Below are 24,739 nucleotides of genomic sequence, written 5' to 3'. Positions count from 1 at the left end.
GCAGATTATCTGCACCCACTACAAAACAGGACACAACACACATGGCCACGCTTATGTCTCCCGTGGTCATTCCCCTGCTGGTATCGTATCAGAACGTCACTAACTACAGGACCGGTATTTCCCTAGAAAAGGAGAAGCGTCCCAGGAAGTCGTCTTCCATGGGTGCCTCCGTCCCTGGACACCACCTCGTTCAAACAGACGATGGGTCCTTCCCTCCTGGACTGGTGACAGCGGCCTATTTCTCTGAGCAGCCCATCAGCCACAGGGCCACAGCAATGAACCGCTTCCCCATCGCCTCCCTGAGCTCTGGGAGCAGTGCCTCCCACCCCACGCACCACGGGTAAGCCGCTGGGGGTTTACTTACATCTCTCATTGTCATTCTGGTCGGCAATGGCCTCTTCCAGGGCGACCGACTTTGGCTTTTTGTCCTGATTTCCTTTCAACCTGTCCCAGTCGGCAGGGCTGAATTTGCACACCTCAGAGTCTTTGGCTGTCGGGTGGCCACCTTCCCTCTCTTTCATCTCCAGCTCTGAGAAGCGCATCATTGCACGCTAGAAAGAGAACGGAGACGGGGAAGAAAAAAAAAAAACACGACACCTTACCATAAAAGCTATTTCATTTGCCTTACCTTAAAGGAAAGTAGTTTCAAAGAAAAGTTTGCCCAAAACCAACCACAATTTATGATACGACTGAGATATTTTAAAAACGTAATAGATAAAAACGTAAGAGTAGCTATACGTAAGCAATCACACAGTCTGTACTCGTGAAGCCATATGTAGAGAGAGAGAGAAACGCGCTGTGTATGTGTAGCCACACATACACCATAGCACAGAGACATTCTCGTTTGGAGGTAAATAAAAACAAAACAGAAACACAACGCAAAGGAAAACAAAACAAAAACAACAGAAAAGAAAACAAAATGCACAATGAATAAAAGACGACCATGGCCCACAAACTTCCCTCTGTATATTTGGAAATGAAATTTAACTCAAAAGGTTTATGTAAGATTCTAGTAATAAAAATTTGAAGAACTGACCTCACAGTAAGCAGCGGGTAGACATAAAATACTGTCCTCTTGTAATCCTTCCATCTATGTAATTAAAATGGGCACTCAATGGATCATTTAGATAACTTCATCCATTTTTATAAGCATAAACCAATTTTTTTCTTCACATTGCAACACAATTTGGCTTTATTTATCTTTTAATTAAAAGTAAAATATCTTAAGGAAATTCCTATACAACATCTATCATTCACTAGCAAGTTAAACACATAACTCTATCCCTTTAAGCGAGGTTTTTTTGGGGGGGGGGTGGAAAAAAAAAATTGCCCGAATCCCACAGACACGCGGCTGCCACACATCTCCACCAAGTATCGCGTAAGACATTTCTAAGCAGTATTGCTAGGCATTATTCGTTAACATACAGTAATGGCAGAGAAGTCAAAGCAACTGATAGGGGATGTCATGCAGTCTTTAGCTAACCTTCGCAATCATTAATACTTCTGTTAGCAGCGTCTGCGTGGAGCTCTCTTAGCATCTACAGGATAACGGCAAGTGTCTGGACACGTGAATCTCCTAAGTGCTACCACTCACGTCCCCTTACTGGACACGTGTCATACATATATTTACGTGACCATAAGCTTTCTTTAACCAAAATCTGCCCGGCGCCCTGCCCTACCATACTCCCCCAATCCTCTTTCCACATTAACAAAAACAGAACTGACAACTGGTAAAGTCACTGAAATTTGGGGGTGGGGGGACGGCTCACCTGCAAGGCGCGCTGCTCCCGGCTGAGCTGGCTGGAATCTGCGTACAGTTCGGTAGTGACACACTTGAATCGGTCACCCACGTAACCAGCGGAATTTGCGATCCTCTTTGCCAGCTTCGATGGCTTGGGTTTGAGAACTTTGCCATCGGTGGATTCGGCATCGTCGGCTCCGTCTTTGGTATAGGTAGGGGTGACGTCCACACTTGGCGGGGCGCTGCCCACGCAAAACGGTTTGGGATCCTCTGGGGTTTTCCCAAAAGTTACGGGTGGGCCATCATTCGCCAGAGTCGGCTCCAGGAAGGGAGTAGAGACGGGCAGCCCCAGGTTCTCCTTGGTGGTTCCTGCTGGAATGCTCTCCTTGCTTAAGCTGAAGACTGACTGGCCAGGGGCCTGCTTGAAAGCGTAAGCTTCGTGGAAATCACTGATGCGCCCCAACTCCTCCCTCAGGGCGACGAAATCACGGTGTGGCTGCAGGGCGGGCTCAGCCGGGGGCTTACTGGGCTCGGTGCTCTGGCCCACGCTCTCGAAGCCCGGCTTGGCCGCGTTCGCCTCTGTTTTAGCGTCCGCCTCCTCCCGGAGGAGGTCTACATAGACAAGTTTGTCGCTCTTGACTACCGTTTTCCCTTGGTTCCAGCTGGGGCTGGGCTTCAGGTTCTTGTCGGAGGGGACTTCTGGCTGTAGCTTGGTGCTGCTCGCTTCCAGCATCTCAGAAAACCGGTTCCGGAGGGCTGGGTCCTCGTAGCGCCTCTCGTGGGAGCGGGACCTCCTCTCTGGTTTCTCCTCCTTAGTGATCTCGATGGGCGTGTGAGGTATCAACATGGGGTGCACCATGCCCAACCCCAGCGCGTCCTGGTAGGTCACAAACTCCGGTCGGCCTGTGGGCAGCCCGTAGGGCAGTCCGGGCTTCGGGGCAAGGTGCCCGGGGAATAGACTGCCGTTGGGCAGCAAGACTGGGTGAGGGTAGACAGGTCCCTTGCCGTGTAAGGAGAGGGGGCTTATAGCGATGCCCTCGGGTGCCGGGTAAGGGAGGTAACTCCTGGGGTAGGGAATCGGTGGGGACCTAAATGCCTCATTTGGCGACAGAAAGATCGAGCTTGGCGGAAGGCCATTCTCGTTTGCTTTGAAGCTCGGCTCCGGGTTGCTGGCTTTGGCGCCCTTGCTGCTGGTGCTGCTGCTGTGCTTGGCAGGTGTGGTCGGGGGCTGGCCCACGTGCTGAATGACGGACGGCGTAGTATCCACGGAGCTCCTGCTGGTCTTGCAGCCATCTGCATTGGCATTGGGTGCCGGCGACGCAGAGGCCGGGCGGCCGGCACTCGAGACCGAGCCCGAGACGTTGGTGACCACAGCGTCTGTGCCGCCCATGCGGGGACACGATGAGCTCCGCTGCTGTGGGATCGCCCAGTCCAAAGCCTTGTTTTTCAGCGGCAGGCCTTTGCCGTTGTTCTCTTCATTAGGGCTCGGCCCGGGCACCACCCAGGACGAGGGAGCCGTGCTGATGATTTCAGATCTATAGATAGCACAGCCGTTTCCGGGAGGAGATAGGGTTTCTTTCGGAATCTCACTGCCGGACAGCACTAAGCCGCTTCCAGCTCGGCTGTGCACGAGGACCGTGGGGGCCATCTTCTTTATGTGGTCGGCTTTGGAAGCATCCACGTCCACCACCTTTGCGGACAAGTCCAGTGGCTTATCGGTGACATCTTTGGTAACTGTCTGCTTCTCCAACAGAGGAGGGGAGCCACCGTCTTTTCTGTCCTGGCCCGCTGCTTTCCGGGTGTGCCCGGGAACCGACTGGGCCCCTTCAGCCCCTTCCGGGCCCTTCGGATACTTGCCGTTGGAGAGCCTGGCCGAAGGGAACTCACTGCTGACTGTCATGTATGGCTTCGACAGGGTGACAGATGGCGAGGTGGAGATCCTGGCGTAGTGCTTATGAAATTCAGAGTAGGTGTCTGCAGTGGGCTGGGAGGGAAGGTGGACCCGGGGCGAAGGTCGAGGCGAAGGGGGCAGCAGGAGCGCTGTGTCCCCGGGCAGACCGCTGGTGACCCCCTTGGTGGAGGGCACCCTCGGCTGCTTACTGTTCTGGATGTGGGGATAGGCATGGGACTCGACGGGGTTCCCAGGACTGACGCCCATCTTCCAGGGCAGGCTTTTGTCTGCGCAGTGGACCAAAGGTGGGATGGCCGGGGAGGCAGAAGGCGTCGAGAGCCTCATGGGCGAAGCCAGGGACGACGGGATGTGGGGACTGACGTAGTGAGGCGGCGGCAGGTAGAGAAAGCGCTCCCCGTTGGTGCAGACCGGAGAATACAGCGGCTGGGCCAAGCTGTAGGACTGCTGAGGTAGCAAGGCCTTGTACATGTTCAGGGAATACTTATTTGGCGAGTCGAGGAAAGGGTAGATGGCTGGCGTGGCCCCCTCCATGTAAGGGTTGACCCAGGGCAGCCGCAGGTAACTAGCACCATTGATGTTGAGAGGGCTCTGTTTGTCGCTGGCAGGCCTGTCCAAGCCCAGCGTTTCTGCTGTGGGCACAGCACTTTTTTGTATCCCAGGGGGTGTTTTGTAGATAGCACTGAAGCCATTGGGGGCCTTTCCAGAGACAGCGGAAGCCTCCACCGTCTCAGGGGTGTTCGGTTTGAACTGCAATTCTGGATTTCTCTCGGACGAGAACCCAAGACCACCCAGAGTGCTCGTGGCAGCCTCCCGACCTTTCTCTGAGCCCAGTCCGCACAAGCTAGAATAGACGATGTTGCCGGGGACACGCAGTCCTTCCCGGATCAGGCCGGTGCGGTCCATGCTGAGCGCGGCCAGGCCATCGATCCGATGGGCCGTAGTGGCCTCCACCTTAGTGGAAGAACACAGGTGTTAACTCGTGACGCCCCCATCAAAGCTGTAGGTCCTGTCCCAAGGAGAAACCAACAGCTAGGCTCACAGGACATCAGCCTCCACATCTGAGCACAAAGGGTTAAAAAGAGAGGCTTCACGGGGGCCCACCATCCCTGGCCCACATATCCAAAAGCCTTTGATGCCTGCCTTCTCACCTTGGTTCAGCTAGTATCCTGAAAGCCTGTAAAAGGTTGATCCCTTTAGACTTGGGGCCTATACATTAAATTTAGTCATCTATTAACTCGGGAAAATTCACTTTCTCAGCAAAAATTCTCGGCTGCCACAGAAAGGACGCCAGCTCTACTACTCTAGGCACCGCCCTCATAGGGTACGGACAGGGGGGTGGGTGGGTGGGGAGACGGGACCTGAACCTCCCAGGCCCTTATGTTGGGGGGCAGGGTGGTGCTCACTGGGGTCTCTCCCCACCCCCCCCAGCTAGGGAAGCATGGTGATTATTTAACATAACATGCAAGAAACAATCTTTGGTGGGATGGCAGGGAAGGAGGACTTTAGCTGTCTCATTTCTAAATCAATAAAGAGGCCAGGGGTCAAACTGTGGTAGTGCCTTTTGACTTCCTCTCCTGCTGTCTGAAGACGGGTCTGTGTTTCGTATTTTACTGGAAAAGGGAACCCTAAGGGTCTACTTGGAGGTTGGAAATTTATCGAGCTTCAGAGAGCATGGAGGCAGCCTGTGGCTTAGCCAAGAAAAGGAGGCACATATGCCACCGGGTCACTATGGGACTGACTCAGACACTCCTGGGACAGGGCTAGTGTGTCACCGGGAATGCAAGAAGAGCTCCGGTGAGGGCCAGGTCCTGCAGAAGCAGCATCCTACTCAGACCCACCCAGCCCTGCCCTACCCCCAAAAGACCCCTTGGCAGCATGCAAATTAATGCACCAGGGATTATAGATCGATGGATATTTAGACTGAAGCCACGTCTCTTACCACGTTGTGGTTCAAGGGATTTTCTTCCCTCAGTTCCAGTCTGGCCTTTGAAGCGTCACCATCGTTTACAGGAATTTTCCTACGTGAAAAGGACATACGAAACTTCATGAAAGCATTCCCCCACTTAATCCATCTTTCACAGATCGCCCCCGAACGGACCAGTTTCTAGTAACTCCGTTCCTCAAACCGCCCTCACCGAACAATTCCTCCCCAGCGCCCCTATTGAAAGCTGGCCCCAAATGGTGCTTCAGCTGGGCTGGCAGAAAACAAAGGCAAGGCAGGGCACAACGGGGCCAGGGAATCCCAGACAGGGCCCCAGGCCGGCCGCCGAGGGAAACGAAGATTCTGTGCTGTTCTTTTCTCTGGAGAAGAGGCCACGGGGGCCAATACATAGCTCCACGGTCCTAGCGGGGACCTCCGAAGCTCTACCTGAGGTCAGACATCAGGGAGGACCAAAGGCCAAAGACCGAAGTGGAGACACAAGGCTGCAGTCACAGGACCTGCCATTCTGTGCTCCTCACCAGGGTGGGCTTTCAAAACTTTTCCCCAAAGTTAGGTACCGTGGTCTACAAAATTGGCTTCCCTGGTGATAATGAAGCCGTATGTGACTGCCCGTCTCACAGTGACGGGGGATACACACGAAGAGCCTACAAATGTCATGTCAGCCGCTCCGGGCTCCAGAGCAAAGCCGCCCATCTGTGCCAGGCTGCCGCGGCCGTCCTGGGACTTGTTATCAGACAGCATCGATATAGCAAGTGTACGGTGCCAACTTCCAAATCCCCAGGATAAAATCGCTGACAGGCAGCAGCGGATACCCCAAGAGCGGCTTCAGGCCCCTGCCGCTTAGCTGCTGCTACCCCACACTCCAAAATCACTGATTAGGAAGCCCAGCGGAGCTGTCGGGTGACTGAAACCAGGAGCCGATGGCCTCGCCGAGGAGGCGGTAGAGGACACCGAGAAACCCGGGGCTTGAATGGAGTAAGGGGTGGCCATCTCCCCATTTATTACTGAGCAAACTATTTGTTTTAAAAGCACATCGAATGCCGATCCACCTGGGCCCACACTCCTGACATTTAGAGTTAAAGCAGCATATAGACTGGGATTAATTCTCCTTCATAAATATGAAATAATAAATTAAGGACGAAAGTGCACTGAAAGGCCGCTTTAGGGGCTAATCTTTTAAAGGGCGGCAATGCTTCGCTGAGCCGGGTTGCCTGTTAAAACTGTAAATCAAGGGCCGCCAGCTAGGCGGGAGATCGTTCTCCCCCACCCCTTTTGGGCCCACTCTGGCTCTGAGAAGGTAAGGGGGGCTTCAGCAGGGCTCTGGAGCACCGGGTGGGGGTGGGGCGGCACCCACCCTCTCTCCCCAGGCCTCACCCAGACAGGGAACATTCACCTGTCTTCGTTGATCCCACACATGCGGACCCTCTCGCTGTTCATCCAGCTGTGAACGTTCCCATACAGGGGGGTTGCTGAAAGCATGTCGTCTTCTTGGATAGCAGCTTTTCTTCAAGCGTCTAGTCTGTTTAAAAAAAAAAAAAAAAAAAAAAAAAAAATCCCGGGAGGTTGAATAAAGAAGAGCTGAACAGGGAACCAGAGAGGCCCGCTTTCTAGGCAATTCATACAGAATGCAGAGTCGGGAAGGCAGGCTGCGCTCAATGTTCTACAGATGTCTGGGAGTCAGGGAACGCACCTGACCCAAAGGGTACAGGGGCAGCCCGCGACTCTCCTGTGGGCAGGGAGGGGGTTAAAGGGCCACGCGCCACACCATCCGCGACAACTGCACACATCACCACCACCACCCCGGCCACTCCTGCCTTGTCCTTCCCCAGCCTTTGGGGAACACGCTTGGCAGCTTGCTGGGCAGCGATCTTGGTGGGGGCCACACGCCGGATCTTCCGCTGGGGTGCGGGGGGTGGGGAGCAGACGCGGACTAAGAGGATCAGGTCTGGGGGAAGGCACAAGAGTTAGGTGTAGTAACCCAAACTACCCTGTGTCTCCGGGGCAGTGGTGTGGACCGACTTAACAGATTGAGGGTTACACAGGGTCAGTGGGCCAGCGAAACACCCCACCCAGCCCTTGATCAGATGAAGCACCAACCCCGGGTGGTTTGGCCTGGGAGCTAGAGGGAGGCGGCTAAGTAATTCCATGATGCCTGCTCGCTGGGGACAAGAAATCATCAGCGAGCGCAGAAGTCTTAGCAGCCCAGGCTGCTGGGCTGCGAGCCACTGGCAAGCTGGGAGCAGGCAAACGCCACCGATTTTCCACCTACAGGGAGGGGGAGGTGGCCAGGGCAGAGGAGGGGAGAGCACCTCTCCCCGCCCTTCCTTACCTTCTCTGCCCACCACCCCCACCCACATCACATTCTAGTTTGCTGCATGAGTGAAGGGTCAGGACAAGCTGCATTTTATTAACAGGATTATCACGGCGCGTGATTTATCCTCGTGCAGGATTTTAATTGCTCTTTGGAGGTTGAGCCGTTTCTTTTGACTGCGCTTCAGCCCATATCCTGCTGTTAAATGCTGGGTTAATAAGTAGGGAGCCTTTAATGCCTGGGACCGATGGCCCTGGGCAATTCCCCAGTGCACAAACACATCGTCATCTCCCTTGTCCAGGCCGGGCCCGCACGCAGGCCAGGCCATCTTTCCCCGGGCCCCAAAGCAGACTCTGAAATCAGCGGTGTGTGCAGATCGTCGGGGAACTTTTCTTTCTCCTCCCGCACACACCCACCCACACAGTTTCCGAAAGCCCAAATGTTCCCGAAGTCGACACATTTCCTTTGTTAGCAGGGAAAAATATGCAAATGCTTGCTTTTACACTTGAGCACAAGGAGCAGACTGCCAGGTCGGCCCAGTTGGAGGCTCCGGGGTCCGGGGACTCTTTCTGGGAGTAACTAAGGCTGGGAGTGGGGGAGCACCTGAGAGACCTGAATCCAAAAGCCAGGCTGGTCTGTCCTTCAGCAGTTCTTTGTCCTAACTAGGCCTTTTGTCCACCAGTATCCCCGTCGGCCCCTCTATACACAGAACACCGTCTGTTAATCAAGAGCCACACACACAGACACGCGGCACGGAGTTGGAGCCCAACAATGACGCGCTGGAAGAGGAGGAGGAGGAGGAAGAGGAAGAAGAGGAAGAGGCCTAACTAGGCAGTTGCAGCAGGCCTGGTGGGATTCAGAGAAAGCGCCTTCTCCTTCCAAGGGGCTAGACACGGTGCCCTGAAAAGACCAGCTGGGGTCTTGAAGAAGGTTCCGTGGGGGCTCATGAGCTTCTCTTCCTTCTTCCAAACCTACAGATCAAGCGAGGGCGGGGGGACACCACTTAGTCCAGGGATGACCACAAGGCACATCCAAGGGAGATTGTCTCCTCCCTAACCCCTGCCGCCCCTTCTAACAAAAGGAAGACATTCTGGGTGGCCTGACTGGGAAGGTAGAGCAACATTCCTTGGTTCACAGGAGGCAGGAGGCAGGGGTCCTGGTCACCGGCTGCAACAGGGGGACCAGAAGTGGGAATGACCGCTCGGAACCAGCCTCTCCCGCCATGCGCCCGTAGGAAAAGCAGAAATTACACCAGGAGCAAAAAGCATCACTAGATCAAGTCCTTAAGAAAATGATGAGGAAAGGAAAAACCGTGTGTGTGTGTGTTTGTGTGTGTGTGTGTGTGTACGTGCACGCACACTCCTGCGAGAAAGAGAGAGAGAGAGAGCCCCTCCATGACCTCAAACTTCCGCAGTCCCCAAAGTGGCCTCCCCTTAAACAAGCCATAACCTCCCCACCCACCTCCTTTAGCCAACACCTTGTGACAAGGACCTCTGAGCATCTGAGTGAGGAAAACAGGAAGGGTGCTGCCTTCATGCCCCCGCCTGGAAAAAAGGGGCTTTTCCTGAGAAGGGGCAGCCCGGACTTGACGGAAGGGTGAAAGCGATGTAGGGACATCTGGGAGCACTGGGTGCTTTCAAAGCCCTCCTGACCCCTCCCCCACCCCTCTGGGGCCCTTCCTGTGGACTTTTCAACATTAATGCCACACACTTATGTGACCTAATGAAGTGGCTTCAAGCGCGTGTGCACAGGGTCAGATGGAGTGGTGGGGAGGGGGCAGAGGGAGGAGGTTGAACATGAAGAAACGAGGGAGGGGGAGGTCCACTGCTGGATCCTGCTGACTACACACACACACACACACACACACACACACAATCTTGAGCTGCCCCATGAACTTTTTGTGAACTGTTTAAAAGTGGAGGTCTGTTGAACAAACAGCGGCGCCACTGCCAGCCATAATTTCATTGCAACAAGCTAAAGACTTTTAACTCTTCAGGTTCCTGGCCAAAGATGGAGCCAAGCAGAAAGGGCCAGTGAGCCAGGGCCTGGGCTGGCCAGGAGGCCCTTCTCTGGGGTGAGAGCCTGCTCCGGGAGAGGGGAGCCCCGAGGATCCTGGTGGGAATCCCCAGCAGGAACATCCTGGGCAGGCGTCCGGCTGGGCAGCAGAGGCCACACAGAGTCCAACCCCGCCGGGGTCGGGGTCGAGGCCCTGGGGACCTCCCCCGCCAACCTCTCTGGGATGTGGAGCTGAGGGGACGCCAGGGTGAGAAACAACAAAAAGACTGAGAGGCAGAGATACAGCGATGCTCATCCCACTCCACTTCTAGAAGGGGCTGTTGAAATAGTTGGGGTCTTTTTTTTTTTTTTTAAACTCTAAGAGAAAGTGCTTCAAAACTGACTTCGCTGACCCTTGGGCCACGGTGGAGAGGACAAATAATGTGATTTAGATGACAAACAGAGCAGGCACTATGCCACTATGAGAGGCTTGTTTGCCCTTATTTCTCTCTGAGTGCACCAACCCCCGCCCCCCACCGCCCCGCTCTTCCACGTGCAGACTAGAAGTGCCAAGATGTGTGAAGTCACTCAAGAAAAGCACTTTACAAGCACCAACCTGTTTCCATGTTAGCTGCTAAAGCTACACCCTGGCTATGAGGTTTTAACCCTTTTTCCAGTAGAGGAGAGATGGGGGCCAAGGAGGAAGGACAGGGATGGGGAAGGTGGCTGAGAGAGAAGAGGTCGGACAGGGAGACTGAGGGAGTCTGGTGGTTTCTGAAGAACAGTAGGAATTGTAGTGGTTGCCCACTGGAACACCCAGTTCCGGGGAGAGACCAGTCCATTGCCCCCGAGCATGGACTCCAGCTCTCTGAATGGCAGTTAACTGAAAGCACCAGTAATGAAAGCAGGAGGGGCCTGGGTCTCCGGCAACAGACATGGGCAGTCACCTGCTCTGGAAGCCAAGGGTTATGCTTCGAGTACTCGGCGTGGCGTGGACACCCGTGAAAGGACATGACTGGCAGAAAGAGGTTGGAGGGACCAAAATTAGGAGCTGTGATCCCTGAGAAGAGGCACTGCCAAGCTTGTGACAGGAGAGGCTCACGGAGCAGGACCAGTCACCACCATCCCACCCATTCCGGCCATGAGGACACCATTATGCCCTGAGGAGACAGAGAGAACTATTTTTTCTTTAAAGGCGATCTACCCAGATAGACAACAGCAGCAGGTTGGAAAGGGAAGCGGCAATGACCGTGAGTGGCTGGGATGCGCCAGGGGAGGGGGAGGCAGCATCAGACCAAGTTTGGCACCCTTTCCTGTCTCTCCACTGGGCTCCTCCTGGCACCAGGCCACTTTTACTGCCTCCACCCTTGAGGCAGTGCTCAGTTCGAGTCTGCACATCACAGGTGTCAAGTCACCATCAAACCATTCCAACTCCTTCACAAGTGGTAATGGTGCCCCTTCAAGGGTCTCTCTCACCTGGCACCCCTTGCATCCATCAGGTGGTTATCCAGTCAGGGGCTAAGAAGGCCTGGGTGGGTGGAGGGGGGCGGGGGGGGGGGGGGGGGGGGGGGGGGGGGGGGGGGGGGGGGGGGGGGTTGCTCCTGGCTCAGAAGGCCTAGCTGACATCAGAGAGCCCAGACAGTTTGCGTGCAGGGTGTGCTGGGAAAGGGGACTCCCTCACATCAGAGCTGGCTCTCTGTGGAGATCATCCAAGAACACGGTCACCACCACCAGTCTCCCAGCTCCCACCCTCATCCACAGTGTGTCCCTGGGCAGGTGGCCGAACCTCTTCAACCTTGGTCCCCTCATCTGTAAATATTTGGCACCGTGTTTTCCAGAGGATTAAACCGCACTGGTGACAAGTTTCGCCAGGCAAGAGCTACTGCCCGCCACGTCGAACCCCCTCAAGCAGCATCTGAGTCCACCAGGCATGCTGTGTGCCATCCCCAGATCGTGGCACAGTTTTTGCGTGGGAAGGCTGAGGCAGGGACACAGAGGGGCCCAGGCCAGGGAGGGGTGACCTTCAGGAGACTTGTGTGGATTTCATCAAAGCCCAAAGCGAACCCTGCGGGAGCCCTTTTTGGGGCTGCTCCAAGAGCAGACTGAGTCACGCACAGCAGCACTTCTCTCCTGGTGTCAAGGAAGGGAGGGGTGAAGAAGTTCCTATTTTAGGATGGGGGGAGGGGGAGCGTGTGGGGGTAGAAGATGAGAAGAAAACGCTCTCCCGGATGTGCACGGTTGGGGGCGGGTCCTCCTGGGCTGCCTTCCGCCCCCCTCCCAGACATGTAGCTGCCGGGCGAGGGGGACCCCAAGACTGCCCCCCCCCACTTCTGGACAGGGCCACAGGCTTCCGGGGGTGTGGCTGATGTTGGTGGCTGGCTCAGTCCACCAGCCCTCCAAGGGTGTCAGAGGAGGTGGGGGGAGAGATCCAGCCGGCCGAGGCGCTGTCTCTTTGCACACTCCAAGCCAGGGCATTGCCTCTGGAGGCGTCCCCACCCACGCCCCAAGTTTTGCATTAGTAACAGACTGAGCTGAGGAGCAGGAGGGGAGAGGGAGCGAGGAGGATGAGAAACTCGCGCAGCCCTGACCTTTCGAGCAAACCAGAGCCTTCCCTGCCTCCTCCTAGGGCGCCTGGGTCGGAGGAGAGAGCCACTGGGGTCGGTCGGGGGGTGAACTTGGCCCTCGGCGGCGGCGGCTGCCAGGGCGAGCGGGGGGAAGGGCGCCCCTTCCCCCCGCCTCAGCCCCAAGCGCGATCGGTCGGCAACAAAGGGATTTTCTCTCCCACCACACACACCCATGCTGCTCCGGGCTCGCCGCCCCTCCTTACGGATCCTCCGCCAGAGGTCCCCGCGCGGGGGCCGCGCCAGGGCAGACGCCCACACCCTCGCGACGCTCCCCCGCCCCGTCTTCCAGGAACTCCGGCTCTCTCCCGAAGGCGGCCCGACCTCCGCAATCCCCAGTGTCCTGTACCCCCCCAGTTAACCCCGGGGGCCCTGCGGCCGGCGCTCCTCTAGGCTTCCCCTTTCCCGAGCCCCCGCCGAGCCCCCGCCGCTGAATATCTGACAAAAAGGAACTTTGGGTGGGCACACGCAGACCCTCCTGGCCCTGATCCTGGGATCCTTCTGAGCAGACCGGAGTGTTATTCTCCGCAGACGTGCCCCGCCCCCCGCCTGCGCCTCGGGCTAGCCAAGTGTAGCCAACTGTAAAGTGGGAAGGGGTTCCAGGAGGGGAGGCCCCTGCAAGGACCCACGGGAAGAATGGCTGCCAAACCGGTGGTGGGTTCCTGCCATGTACCACCCCCCCCCACCCAGGGTGGGCTACTGGACCAACACGGGACACTTCCCCTTCTCCCCTGACACCGAAGCAAGCCACCGCCTTGGGTTTTTGTTCCTTTCACTTTCTTTCAGGGTTGTGCCCCACACCACCACGTGGGCAAGAGAGGGCCCATCTGGAAGCTGGTGTCCCTCAACAGGAGGCAGCCCAGAACAGGAAAACCTGGGCGGAATGCGATTAATCACTCTCACCCCCCCCCCAAAAAACCGCACACCTCCTCTGGGCTAATCCCACCAGAGGAGAGTCGGGTTGCCACTTGGGAGTCTGCACAACCTGGGGGAAATCCAGAATAAACCATCCATATCCCAACTCCAGAAGGGGTGTCCATGCACTGCCATCTCCACCAGGGTCTTGCAGGAATACAACATACTCCATGCCCCACCTCCTCCACCAAAGGGACAAGCTATAGTGTGAAGATATTAACAACAGCTATCAGGAGTACCCGGGAGGCACAAAGGAACTTTTTACGCTAAAAAGATGCCTCACACACGGCCCGTGATCCGCACTCTGGGTTCCCTGGCTGACTGTGCGCTGCCTGTGAATTCTGGGAGGGCTGGGAATGAGGGTTAGAGGACAAGAGGGGGCTCCCACTTTCTTGACAAGGAACAAAAGAAACCCCATGTCTGCTACTCAATCTTGGGATTCGGAACACCCCCCCCCAACAAAGCTGTGGAACCACGACGGCAGAGAAGGGGGCCCGTGAATTTCTGTAGCTGTTCAGACCTTAATTACTCCTCCTTGATCCGTGGGACTAGACACGACACCGCCAAGGTTAAAATGCCCCGAACAGCGCCGAGCAGATGTGAGCGAGCTGGCAGACGCGCAAATGAGGCCTGCCTCGGAGCACGATAACAAGTGACTAATACATTGCATATCGTTGAAAGAAAATTATTTTTCTCTAATTTGCATTTGCTTGGGGGAAAAAAAAAAAAAGCCAACCAGAGTCCCTCTTCACAAGCACGAGTCTAATCCTGGAAATACAGCCCGGCTGCTTTAAGAGAGCTGGAAGGAGGGAAAGACTGCCAGTGTTTTGGCGTTACAGGCTTGTTTATCTTTCCGCCTTTCCTCCAAGGCGAAACTCGTTTTGCAAGCAACATTCCTACAGAAAATGGCACACGTCATAAAAAGAGACCAATTTATAGAACTGGCACCGAAGTTCATGTATCACTCCAGAAGCATCTCCCAGCTCCCCACTGGGGAACCCAACCGGATGCAGAAGTCCACGTTAGGATTCAGAGAGGGGAGACCTGGGGGGCTGGGGGCAACAAACTCCATTTGCAGCTGTCCTTGGAGGCCATACACCCGGGGAACAGTCACAGAGAAAGGCCATGCTACAGAATTCAATCAGCTCTAAATGATCCTCCAAAACCTGGGGGGGGGGGGGGGGGCGGGGCTGTGCGGGCTCCCACCTTGGGTGGGGGGGAGCAACTCTGACACCCCTTTGGCCCCAGGACTCCTCAGAGGCAGGCCCAACAGGGTCTCTGGCCATCCTGAACCCACCTGCCTGGGCCAGTTCTGCATCTCCAGAACTGGTGCGGACAAGGGGTGACTGCCACCACCAACTGCTCTCCCTCCCACCCTGGAGCCTCCTCCCAGCACCTAGTGGGCCACCGGGAGCTCAGAGGAAGCCCGTGACTGTGGGCATCTAACTGATCAAGTCAGAGTGGGAAGCGCTGTGGGCACACCCCAGGGCCACACCTTTGTGTCCTGAAGCTGAAGGCCAATGTGCTCTTGGAAGTGGGAGGGCTTGCGAAGGAAGGTTAAGGGGTGTGGGTAATCAAAAGCCAAAATGCACCCCTTTCTCCACCCTCACACGCCCAAAACACCCCCTTCTGGGTCCTGAATCTATGCACAGTGTTTCCAGCCCCTAGGAAAAGAGTGGTGAGTGCACAGAACGTGGCGCCAACCTGTCTCTCTAACTTGTCTCAGTTAGCAGGGCCATTTCCAAGGGGGAAAAGAGGGCCACCAAAGCGTCTCTGCAACTTCCAGAAAGCCTTCAGTTAATAACACATTGTTTCCAACAAACTTCCTTAGGGCTGCAAGTTATGCTCCCCAGTCTTAAAAATCCGGCCTCCGGGCACCTGAGGACCAAGGTCCAGCGATCCTGGCCACACCCCTCTGGAGAGGGACACTCGGGACCCTGTGGGCCCTCTCTCCCACCACCCCCGCGGTTCAATCCCCCTAAAGCACAACACACCACACACCGACCTGAACCTCCACACTGATTCTGGGAGCCATCAAGGTGGGTGTTGGGGCGCGTGGTGGTGGGGTGTTGTGTGGGGCGGTGAGCCGCGTGGCTGACTTTTTCCCTCATGAGAGGATGAGGATACCGTGGCCAGAAAGCAGCGGCCACCTCTGCAGCAGTCCGCATGCTGCTCGTGCACCAACAGCTGTCACATTATTTGCACTCGCTGTAAACAGCCTTCACATTCCCCCCTTACCGCATAGTTAAAGCCAGACTAACAATCCACAGTTCGAGATCAAACCAACAACAGCAGCATTGTGTCTGCCTCCACTGCCTTCGCACCAAGCCCAGCAGCTGGCAGGTTTCTCCGGAACAAGGGGACCCCCCCTTCCCCCCCGCCCTTCCAGCTCCAGCCGAGGCTAGCCAAGGCAGCGTGCAGTTTGTCGCCCCTGATTGTAAAAGCGAAAGAGCACAGCCATGTCACCAGGATTTCGGTTTGGTTTATCAGCCCTCTCCCAGAGTTTGCCCCTCTTGGTGGCTGGGGGAGAAGCACCCCTCCCCCACACCCTCGGCTGGAAGGGAGGTGGTTCAGACTCCCAGGGTCGCTTTCTGAGCATAGAAAGCGTAGGTTGCCCCGGGAAGGAGGGCGCGGCCAGGCTCCGGGTCAGGGCAGGGAGGCCAGCCGCTCCCTGAGCCAGGTCGCAGAGGCCAGGCGGCTCTGCACTTTCTGCCGCCTGCAGCCCCAGGCCTTCGGACGCCTCGGAAAAAATGGCCCAACTCTGTGCGTACTTACTGGCCGCCCCACTGATCAAAATGTCTCCTTTATGATTTTTGGTTAAGTCGAACATTTCCATAATCGTCATTATTAGCGCAAATTACACGCCTAATCGGTCCTTAAATAGATTTTAATTAAATAATCATACAAGGCTCATTTTATGACTTAAGAAAGGCATTACTTTTCGTTATAAACTTTCCACCAGGATATAGACTCACGATAGCAGACAAACACTTACTCTTTGAAAATCTCCAGTAACTGATGGGCAGAGAGAATCCTGAAAAGATACTGTTTCACCTTCTGGAATCCCGGCAGAGACCAGACATAACCACATCTGTGCAACTTCCCTCTCGGGAAGAGATAGAGGATCTCTTCCTCCAAAGGCTCACTTGAGCTGTCCTCTCCTTCGGACCAGCAGAAAGCCCCAAACGCTATACTTTTCCCTTACCCAAATGCACAAACTCCTCCAGCTAGCTGGCTCCTTTAGGGACCACCCCTCCCCACCACCCTCCACCCAGCACCCCCCCCCCCCAGTCTGCCGAGAGCGAGCTGGGGCGCAAAGCGGGCACGGTTGTGCTTGTTAACTGCTGTGTAAAATGCTGTTAATAAAATAATAAATACAAAGGACAGAGGCTGCTGGTTCCACGGCTGTTTTGACTGGAAATGCCTTGGCACTTGTCATGTGTTTATGGGAGGGCAGACAACTCCAAGATTTGCATAGTTTGGACATTTCTGTACTTCATTTATTCTGTCCTAAATGACGTAGGCCTAGAGCTATTTCAAGTTTGCATTTGTACAGAACTGTTGAGTGCCTAAGAGCTGCTCCAGTGAGACCAAGTTTTAAATCAGACCCAAGGCCGGACCGTCCCTCCTCTCTGACCAGACCCCTTCTCCACCCTCTGCCTCCGTTGCCCGAGAAAAACAAACATACCCTCAATGATGACCCCGGGGGGTCCTGGCTCTCCCCACCTTCACCCCGTCTGGGGGCACCTAGGGTAAAGGTTAAGGTGTCTTCAGATTACAGGTAAGGCCTCCGGCTCTACGGTGTGGAAATCAGCGCAGTTAGGCGCACCGTGGCCATACTCTTACCTCTAAACTAGTGAGCTAAGATGGGGGGGGGGGGAGAAAAACTGCTGGCCTGGTAAAACCCACTGTTCACAAAACAATGTCAGCAAAGGCTGGAAGGCATTCTTTAGAGAGGGACCAGGGATTCGTGCCTACTGAAGCTCTTTCAGCACAAAGGCTTTTAGGGGAAGAAGGGAAAAAGAGGGAGGAGGAGGGTGGGGGGGGAGAGGAGAAGAGAGAGGGAGGGCTCCTGTTTCAGAGCAGGCATCCCCTGAGAGTCAAGAACCAAGTGTAGCTTCAATCAAATGCTGACTTCCCCTCTGGGAGTCAAGGAGGAAACCTGATCACAGTAGCTTACTACCGGCCTGGATCCATACAGGTCTGGTTTTCTTCTCATGCTGGTAATTTTTAAAAATACATATCGATATGTACACACACACACACACACACACACACACACACACATATGGCAGCAATCCCTGGCAGACTTTATTGAAAACCACACTGAGACCTCGTAACATCCGGGCTTAATCCCTATCAAACAAACCACAGCACCTCTGGCCTCCGCAGCAGGCCACCCCCCTCACCTCCTCCAACCATGTCTCTCCCCTCTGGCCACTGGCTCCCCTTTGCCCTGCAAGAAGAACGGGGAGGCTGGCCAGAGATCACCTAGATAGGTGCCCGGTTCTGGAATCAATTCCTAACCATATAATGACCCCACTTAGGGGAGGAGAAAAAAAACTCCAAGCCCTTTCATATGGAACCCTTTAGAGCGCAGAACGCAAAGAGCTACAAAACAAAGAGTAGCCCAAGAAGGCAGACCAGAGGAGAAGCCTCCCAGGCGAATTTAACCTGCTGTCCTGCGTGCCCACCCCCCCAGCCCCAGGCTGGTTCTCAGGGGCTGTCCGAGGCAGCGGGGAATGCAGGCACAACCTCCAGGAACACCACCAGTCATTCAAAGCACTCCCTAAATCCTCAGGGCCTACTATGTGCCAAGTAGTCTTCTTTGATCCTAAAGGTGGATAATTATTCCCAGTCTTACAAATGAAGAAACTTACTGAGGCTCAGAGGCCATAAATAACTTGCCCCCAAGGTCACACAGCTAGTAAAAATGGGCCACGGTCAAACTCAGTCCTGGAGTTGCGGAGAGGAGCCAATTATTGGTCTAATTGTGCCATCGGAGATCCCCACGAATTTCGGAAAGCTTCCTGAGCCCTTGTATTCGAGGGCAGGGCAAGAGGGAAGCGCTGAACACCTATGTAACAGTCCACAAGGAGACCAGAACCCAGTTTCCCCTACAGCCAGTCAGCTCTTAGTCCCCTTGCAGTCTTTTCCCCATTTCTGACACTTCCTACCCATCTCCCTACCCAAAAATACCCTGGTGTGAGGTGAGGTCAGGGCTTCCAACAAAGCTCCACTTCCAAGACCCCAGAACAGGCAAGGGTAGGTGGGTGGCTCCTCTCAGGGTTCTGTAAAAAGTGCTGACTCCTGGTACTAGGGCTGGGCACACCACCCTAGTTTTGCCACATAAGGCAATAAATCAAATTATCTGGATAGAGCAAAAGCCCTTTGGAAAGAGTGCCTACACCTACTTTTCCCAGGGTTTTAGGAAAAAACCCAGGGACCAAAGTGGGGTGGGAGGAGGAAATTCAGAGGGAAGTGGGTCCTAAGATACGAGGCCCTACTGGACCCCACGAAAGGCCAAGCCCTGAGCCAAGTGAGGAACTGGGATTATCTTTCATTTCTCCAATTTATCGCAGAAGCGGGGGTCTGGGCCTAACGTCGCCACCCGGCCCCATCCCCAACTTCCAGATCTGCCCCAGGCTTTCAGATGCTCCGGGAACTCTCCACACCCGACGACCCAAGCTCCACAGGGCCATCTCCCGCTCGGCTCGATGGCGATGGCGACCGGGAAGGGCAGGGGCACCGGACAGTTGGCTGCCCCTGCGGGCTTCCCGGGTTCGACCCCGTGGCTCCTCCAAGAGGCCAAGGCTCCGGATGTGCGAAATGGCTCCCGGAGCGACTAGGCGGGCAAGAGCCTCGGTAGCTGGAGGAATCGAGGCGATGGCGGCGCCGGGTCCTCACCCCACTAGCCAGCCAAACACGCCCCCGACCGCCCGGCTGCTCCTGGCTCCCCGCCAGTGGCTCTGTCTCTCGCTCACTAGCTCGCTCTCTTAAACTTTCTGGCGTTGGCGATGGGGGCAGGGTTTCCAGCCTCCGCCCCCCTCCCCGCCCCCAGCTCGAAGCAGGCCCTTCCAAACCTCCAGGGAGGTGACCCCCGCCACAGCTCCGCGACACAGCGGCCCCGGAAGACCCCCGACACACACACCTTGAGCTACCTGGAGTCACCTGGAGCGGGCGGCTTCCCAAAACGATCGGCGTCCGGCCGAGCCTGGGGCTGCCGCGACCGGGGAGGAACCGAAGCCGCCAACCGTCCCGGCCTGGCAGCTGCGCGCGTGCAGTGCGCCCCACACTCGCACGCTCTCCGACAGAACTTACGCAGGGGGGAGTGGAGGGAGTGGGGCGGGAAGGGCCGTGGGCTGCTGCTGCTGCTGCTGCTTCTTCTTTAAAAAAAAAAAAACCTCTTTAGTTGCAAGAGTTTTGGGTGTCCCTGGCACGATTGCAAGCGCTCTGACAGAACAATAGAAATAGGGGCTTGCCGGAAATGGTGCAGGAAGACCCCTATAACCCTATAAACCTCTCCTCCCCTCGCCAGTTACTATTAGCATTAAAAGACCCCAGTGCCTTCAATGCGACGGTGCCTGTTTATAACTTTTTCCTGCTGGGTCCCCCTACCCTAAACAAGTCCCCCTCCTCACATTATGAAATCACAAGGGCAAAGATCGCTCCCCAATCCGTGACCTCTGGAAGCTCTCTGGGACTTTCACCTGCTCTGCCCCTGGCACCCCGACCTGACTCACCCCCTCCCCCAGTAGTTTCTCTGGTTTGCACCTAGACAATAAATTTAGTTTAATTTAGCTTCCGGTCTTTAATTTTAGCAGGTCTCCTTTTTGCATGCAAATCAATATGGCAATTACCATCTAAAAGCTCGCCCAGCCCCGGGTCAATGTAAATTGATCATTGTCCGCCTTCCACAAAATAACACCGGGAGTCTGTGGTGCATAATGAGATTATACTGGAAACTGTCTTTTAGATCACAAATTATATTTTATGCTGTCAGGATCTTCCAGCGGACTTCCCCCGCTAGTCTAATCAAGGGGAGCTGAGCCCGTGGGTGCTGGGGGGGGGGGGGGGGGGGGGGGGATGGTTGGCTCGGGGAGACATGGCTCAAAAAAATAACCAAGTGAAGACCTCCTCGACTGGGGACAGGCACAGATGAGCTTGGGATGGGAAAGGGGGGCCTTCTACAGAAATATCGCGGAAAAGCATCGTTCATTAATTCCCATCCAGCACAAAGTCAGATATTCCTTCTAGGGGAAACACGTTGGGGACAATCAGCAAAAAGCCGTCGGGCCGGGCCGGTGGCCGCGTGAAGTCTCCGGCCAAGTACTCACGCCTAAGACGGCTGGGCTACCAGCGGGGGCAGCCTGAGAAAGCCGTCCACTCCTGCCCCAGCAGCTTCTCAACCCCGCCGCCGCTGCCACCTAGGCCCCAGCAGCACAGCCTGCTCTGCAAACAGACGGAATCCTGAGGGCCATACACACCCGCAAAGCAGCTAGGGCGGGCCTGGGCCTGGGCCTCCCCTACCCGAACCCTGTGAGCGGGCGGCCGAGGCCTTGGAGCAAGGATAAGGTCCTTTCTGGCCGAGAGCACCGCTCTCCCGCCCCTCCGCCCCTCTGCGGCCCCCAGGGCACGGGTGTGACCCTGGGGCCTAACAAAGGGCCTTCAGAGCTCCTTTCGGCCTCGGGCTGGCGGGGGGAGGGGTGGGGCCCACGGGAGGGAGGGGTGGGGCTCGGCCGCTGTAGTGGACCTTCGAGTTTCCCACCCGACTCCGCCCCCACCGCGGCTGGCTAGCTCCGCCGGGCCAGGCGCCCTCGAGGAAATCACCGAGGTGCCATTGTCAGGGCTGCCTCGCGCTCCTGAGGACCGTCCCGGAGTTGGGGCGGCACAGCGGCCTGCGAGCCTCCCGCCAGCCCAGCCCTGCCCCGCCCGACCCGGCGCGGGCTCCACCCGAGTGCGGTCTTCCCAATAAAAGCTGGAATTCCCGGCTGGGCTCAGACAAAGAGGGACCGCGGCAAGTCGACGCCGCGGGCAAACCCAACCCTGGCCTGGTTTACGTGAGCGTCTGGGGGTCACACAGGCGCCTGCTAATCCACCCTACCCCGCAAGGTCTCCTCCAGAAAAGGAAAAAAAAAAATTAAAGCATACCAAAATGAAAGCATACCTCCTCTTTATTCCTCCCGGAGGCCGAACTTCGCACTTATTTCGGTTCAATCTTTATCAATCCACCAGGCTGACAGCCACATTAGCAAACAGGACTTCAGAGCAGGGCCCCCATTTATCTATTCCTACCGACCTACTCCTCTTTTTCCTCTACCATCCATCCACTCAAGGTCAAGAACTCAAAATCTCTCAGAGATCCTCCTATCTGCTCCACACATGCCCTGTTCCCTACCCGGAAAGGGAAGAAACTATAACCAGAAGTCCTGTTAGTGAGCAAGGGCCATCCACCCTTAGCTAGGCCGCTTTGCCCTCAGTTTACCTCCAGCCTACCACACAGTTTTTTCCCTGTGAGGGAGTGCACGAAGGTGGTTGGGCAGCCCACACTTCCTCACCCAAGCTGTTCTGCCCCGGCAGGAAAGTCTTCCTCGGCCAAGGAGGAGTTTTTGTCATTCAGCCTGTGTATCTAAGCATGGATGTATGCATATGAATGCTTTTTGTGTTTCCAAGTGACCCTCTTCACACCTTTAAATGGGCTTTTGTCTCTGGAACGCACTTACAGAATTCTGCCCCAGTTTCTAGCTCAACAAAGTCTGGGATTTTCTCTTAGAATATCACTATAGATCCCCATATTTGCATACCCGTGTTTACATTCTTCTTGGCCAGTTCTTTATCTCTTCTGTATCTCTTGTTCCATGTGGGCATCGGAGCCCAAGTGTCTTGATTTGTCTCAGCACATGTCATCTGGGCCCACATCTTAATCTGAACATTCCTGTCTAGCGCCTACACCTCCCCACTACTTACATTCTTGCTTTGCCAGTAATGTGTGGCCCGTTCCCAGGCTAGACCAACATGGGTTTGCAGTTTAAATATAACTAGAGGATCCCCTGGACCACAAACCCTGAAAGAGGATGAGGAAGGAGGCAGGTGTGTTAACTAATTATTTATTTATATATAGGGTAACCCCCACCAATTTCGACCTCTAAGAAATAACTAGATCACTGTCTGTAAAGTTGAGTTTAAATTTCTAGACCCGTCCAAGGCTGACACCACGACTGTGCATACACATCCCTACCCAACTCCTGTTTAGAGGTCGTCTCCTTGCACATACCTGATTCGAACTCCCCACAAGTTCATGGTTAAAAGTGCATCTATTTATGCAGACAACTCAAGGACTTCTTGGCTGTCTCCAACGCATACCTGGACCCACTGGCCTGGCATTTCAGCCTCAATTCTTCCGTTTGCAGCAGTCTTGGTCAGAAGCCCCACCCCACTACGGTTCTGAGCCGACCTTCCCATTACTAGATCATCTGCACTAATTCTCTCTGGGAGGTCTAGCTCTACATCTCCCAAACTCAGTTCCTTAAGTGAGGGGTGCCCACTCTGTGTGTTCACGCCTCTCCCGTTGAGAAGTCCTGGATCGAACTAGATCATCTAGCAGCTGCGTTTGGTTTGTCGAAGAATCGAGTCCAATGCACCAGGATGTGAGCGTGCAAGCACAGAAGAGAAAGGAAAACCCTAGGCCCAGACTACCGCCCCGCCCCCTCCGGGAGGGGGGTGTACTCTGCCTCCAGGAATTTCTACCACGAACTTTGCCCCCCACCCCCCATCACACTCCCCCACTGCCTTTAAAGGGTTAAGAGAAATCCTCACAGCCTTCCCTCCACCCTGCTCGCTGGGCCCGCAGGCTTGCTCGCTCACTCGCTGCTCACGGGAGTCTGCCGCCGCCTCCGCGGCCCGCCCCCCCCTTCCCGTCCTTCAGCCGGGAGGGAGCCTGCATGCCTGTCTAGACCGATCTATCACAGGCACACCAACAACACCCGCGAGAGCGCGGAGACCCTGCCCAGGTCCCCCTGCTCGCACGGTACCCAGCGGACAGAGCCCGGGGAGCGTGACCGCGCCTGCGGGGTCGGGGGTGGGAGCCTCCGGGCGCGGGCCGCCCCGAGCGCACCGCGGGATCTTGCCGGCCCTGGCCCCGGCCCCCGGCGCTCCCGCCAGCCCGGCTGCTGGGGCAGTCACAGCTCTGCGCGCTGGGCAGTCCTATTTTTATCTTGTCTAATCCCAAACTGGGCGGGGAGCACAGGCGTCGTGCTTAGAGAACAAGAGATAGGCGAGGGAGGCGGGGAGGAGCAGCCAGGCTGCGACGCGAGCAGGAGCGAGTTAAAGACACAGTCGAGGAGACCAAGAGCAGGAAGAAAGAGCGGGCTGCGCGGGCCTCGCGGCGCCGCACGCAGCGCGCAGCCGGGAGAAGTTACACTAGCCTCTCCGCCGCCCCTCGCTGCCGGTCCCTCCCCACTTCCCAGCCGCGCTCTCCGAAGCCCGGGCCGCGGGGCCCCGGCCTGTGTGGGAGGCAGAGGCCCGGCCGGCCCTGCAAAGGGCTGGGGAGAATCGCTAATGAGCTGTGCGGCCCATTGATCCGGAGAACACTTCCTAATTAACTCTCAGTCACCTACTGGTGACAGCGCCTCAAAGGACAGCGCAGGGGCCGTGCGAGCCCCAGCCCCGACTTGCCTGCCGAGCGCCTGGCGCCCGAACCCCGCGCGCTCCCCTCACTACCCCAGGCAATCCCGGCGAGGGGCGGCGGATACCCGCACACTTAAGGCCAGCTTCACGTTAAAGCTGGACGGCACATTAATCACCGCCATCTCCTCCACCCCCCCCCCAGCCCCCAGTCCCTCCACGCGGTGAAATCGTGCCCAAAATAAACACGAAAACCGACACTGCAAAGCCCAGACCAGATAACAGGTCGGGATAGGTGTGGGAAGGGTCGAAAAACAAACGTATTCTCCAAGTGCCCACGTACAGAAGTCTCCGAGGCCGACAATTAAAATGCCTTCCACACAAGCAATTCCGCTGGCAAAACCGAATCCAACACCTCGTAAGGATTGATTTCGGCCCGCGGTGTCCGTTTCCAGTGCCACAGGAAGTGTCAGATGGCTAGAAATACCCAACTCTGTCTGCGTTCGCCACCCACTACCTTCTGGGGTGGGCCATTTCCTCCCTGTTTTCACTTCTAGGCCATTTTTCAGGATTTTTCGACAAGAGGCTACCCCTAGCACCGAATACCACTACCCCTCCTCTCGCCTTCTTTTAAAAAAAAAAGAAAGAAAGAAAGAAAAAGAAAAAAGAAAGAAAGAAA

At 55.9% G+C, this 24,739-nt stretch overlaps 1 protein-coding gene across 14 annotated transcripts in view; it reads right to left on the bottom strand.

The window, feature by feature from the left end:
• Positions 1-24,739, bottom strand: part of BCOR (BCL6 corepressor) — a 90,419-nt gene that overhangs the window by 24,117 nt on the left and 41,563 nt on the right. For 10 of the 14 annotated variants that reach the window (XM_059386023.1, XM_059386024.1, XM_059386021.1 and 7 more), the window contains exons 2-6: positions 6,989-7,114; positions 5,593-5,671; positions 1,770-4,604; positions 1,037-1,090; positions 365-551 (exon numbers count right to left, since the gene is read on the bottom strand). In XM_059386023.1, coding sequence (XP_059242006.1) covers positions 365-551; positions 1,037-1,090; positions 1,770-4,604; positions 5,593-5,671; positions 6,989-7,074 — 3,241 coding nt within the window. In that variant the 5' untranslated portion in view covers positions 7,075-7,114. The remainder of the gene's footprint in view (positions 1-364; positions 552-1,036; positions 1,091-1,769; positions 4,605-5,592; positions 5,672-6,988; positions 7,115-24,739) is intronic. The other 4 variants (XM_059386029.1, XM_059386034.1, XM_059386030.1 and 1 more) reach the window with 1 other exon arrangement.

The sequence above is a fragment of the Mustela nigripes genome, chromosome X (genome assembly GCF_022355385.1).
Source record: "Mustela nigripes isolate SB6536 chromosome X, MUSNIG.SB6536, whole genome shotgun sequence".
In the NCBI taxonomy this organism is placed as follows: domain Eukaryota; kingdom Metazoa; phylum Chordata; class Mammalia; order Carnivora; family Mustelidae; genus Mustela; species Mustela nigripes.
This window is presented reverse-complemented; position numbering and strand designations above follow the sequence as displayed.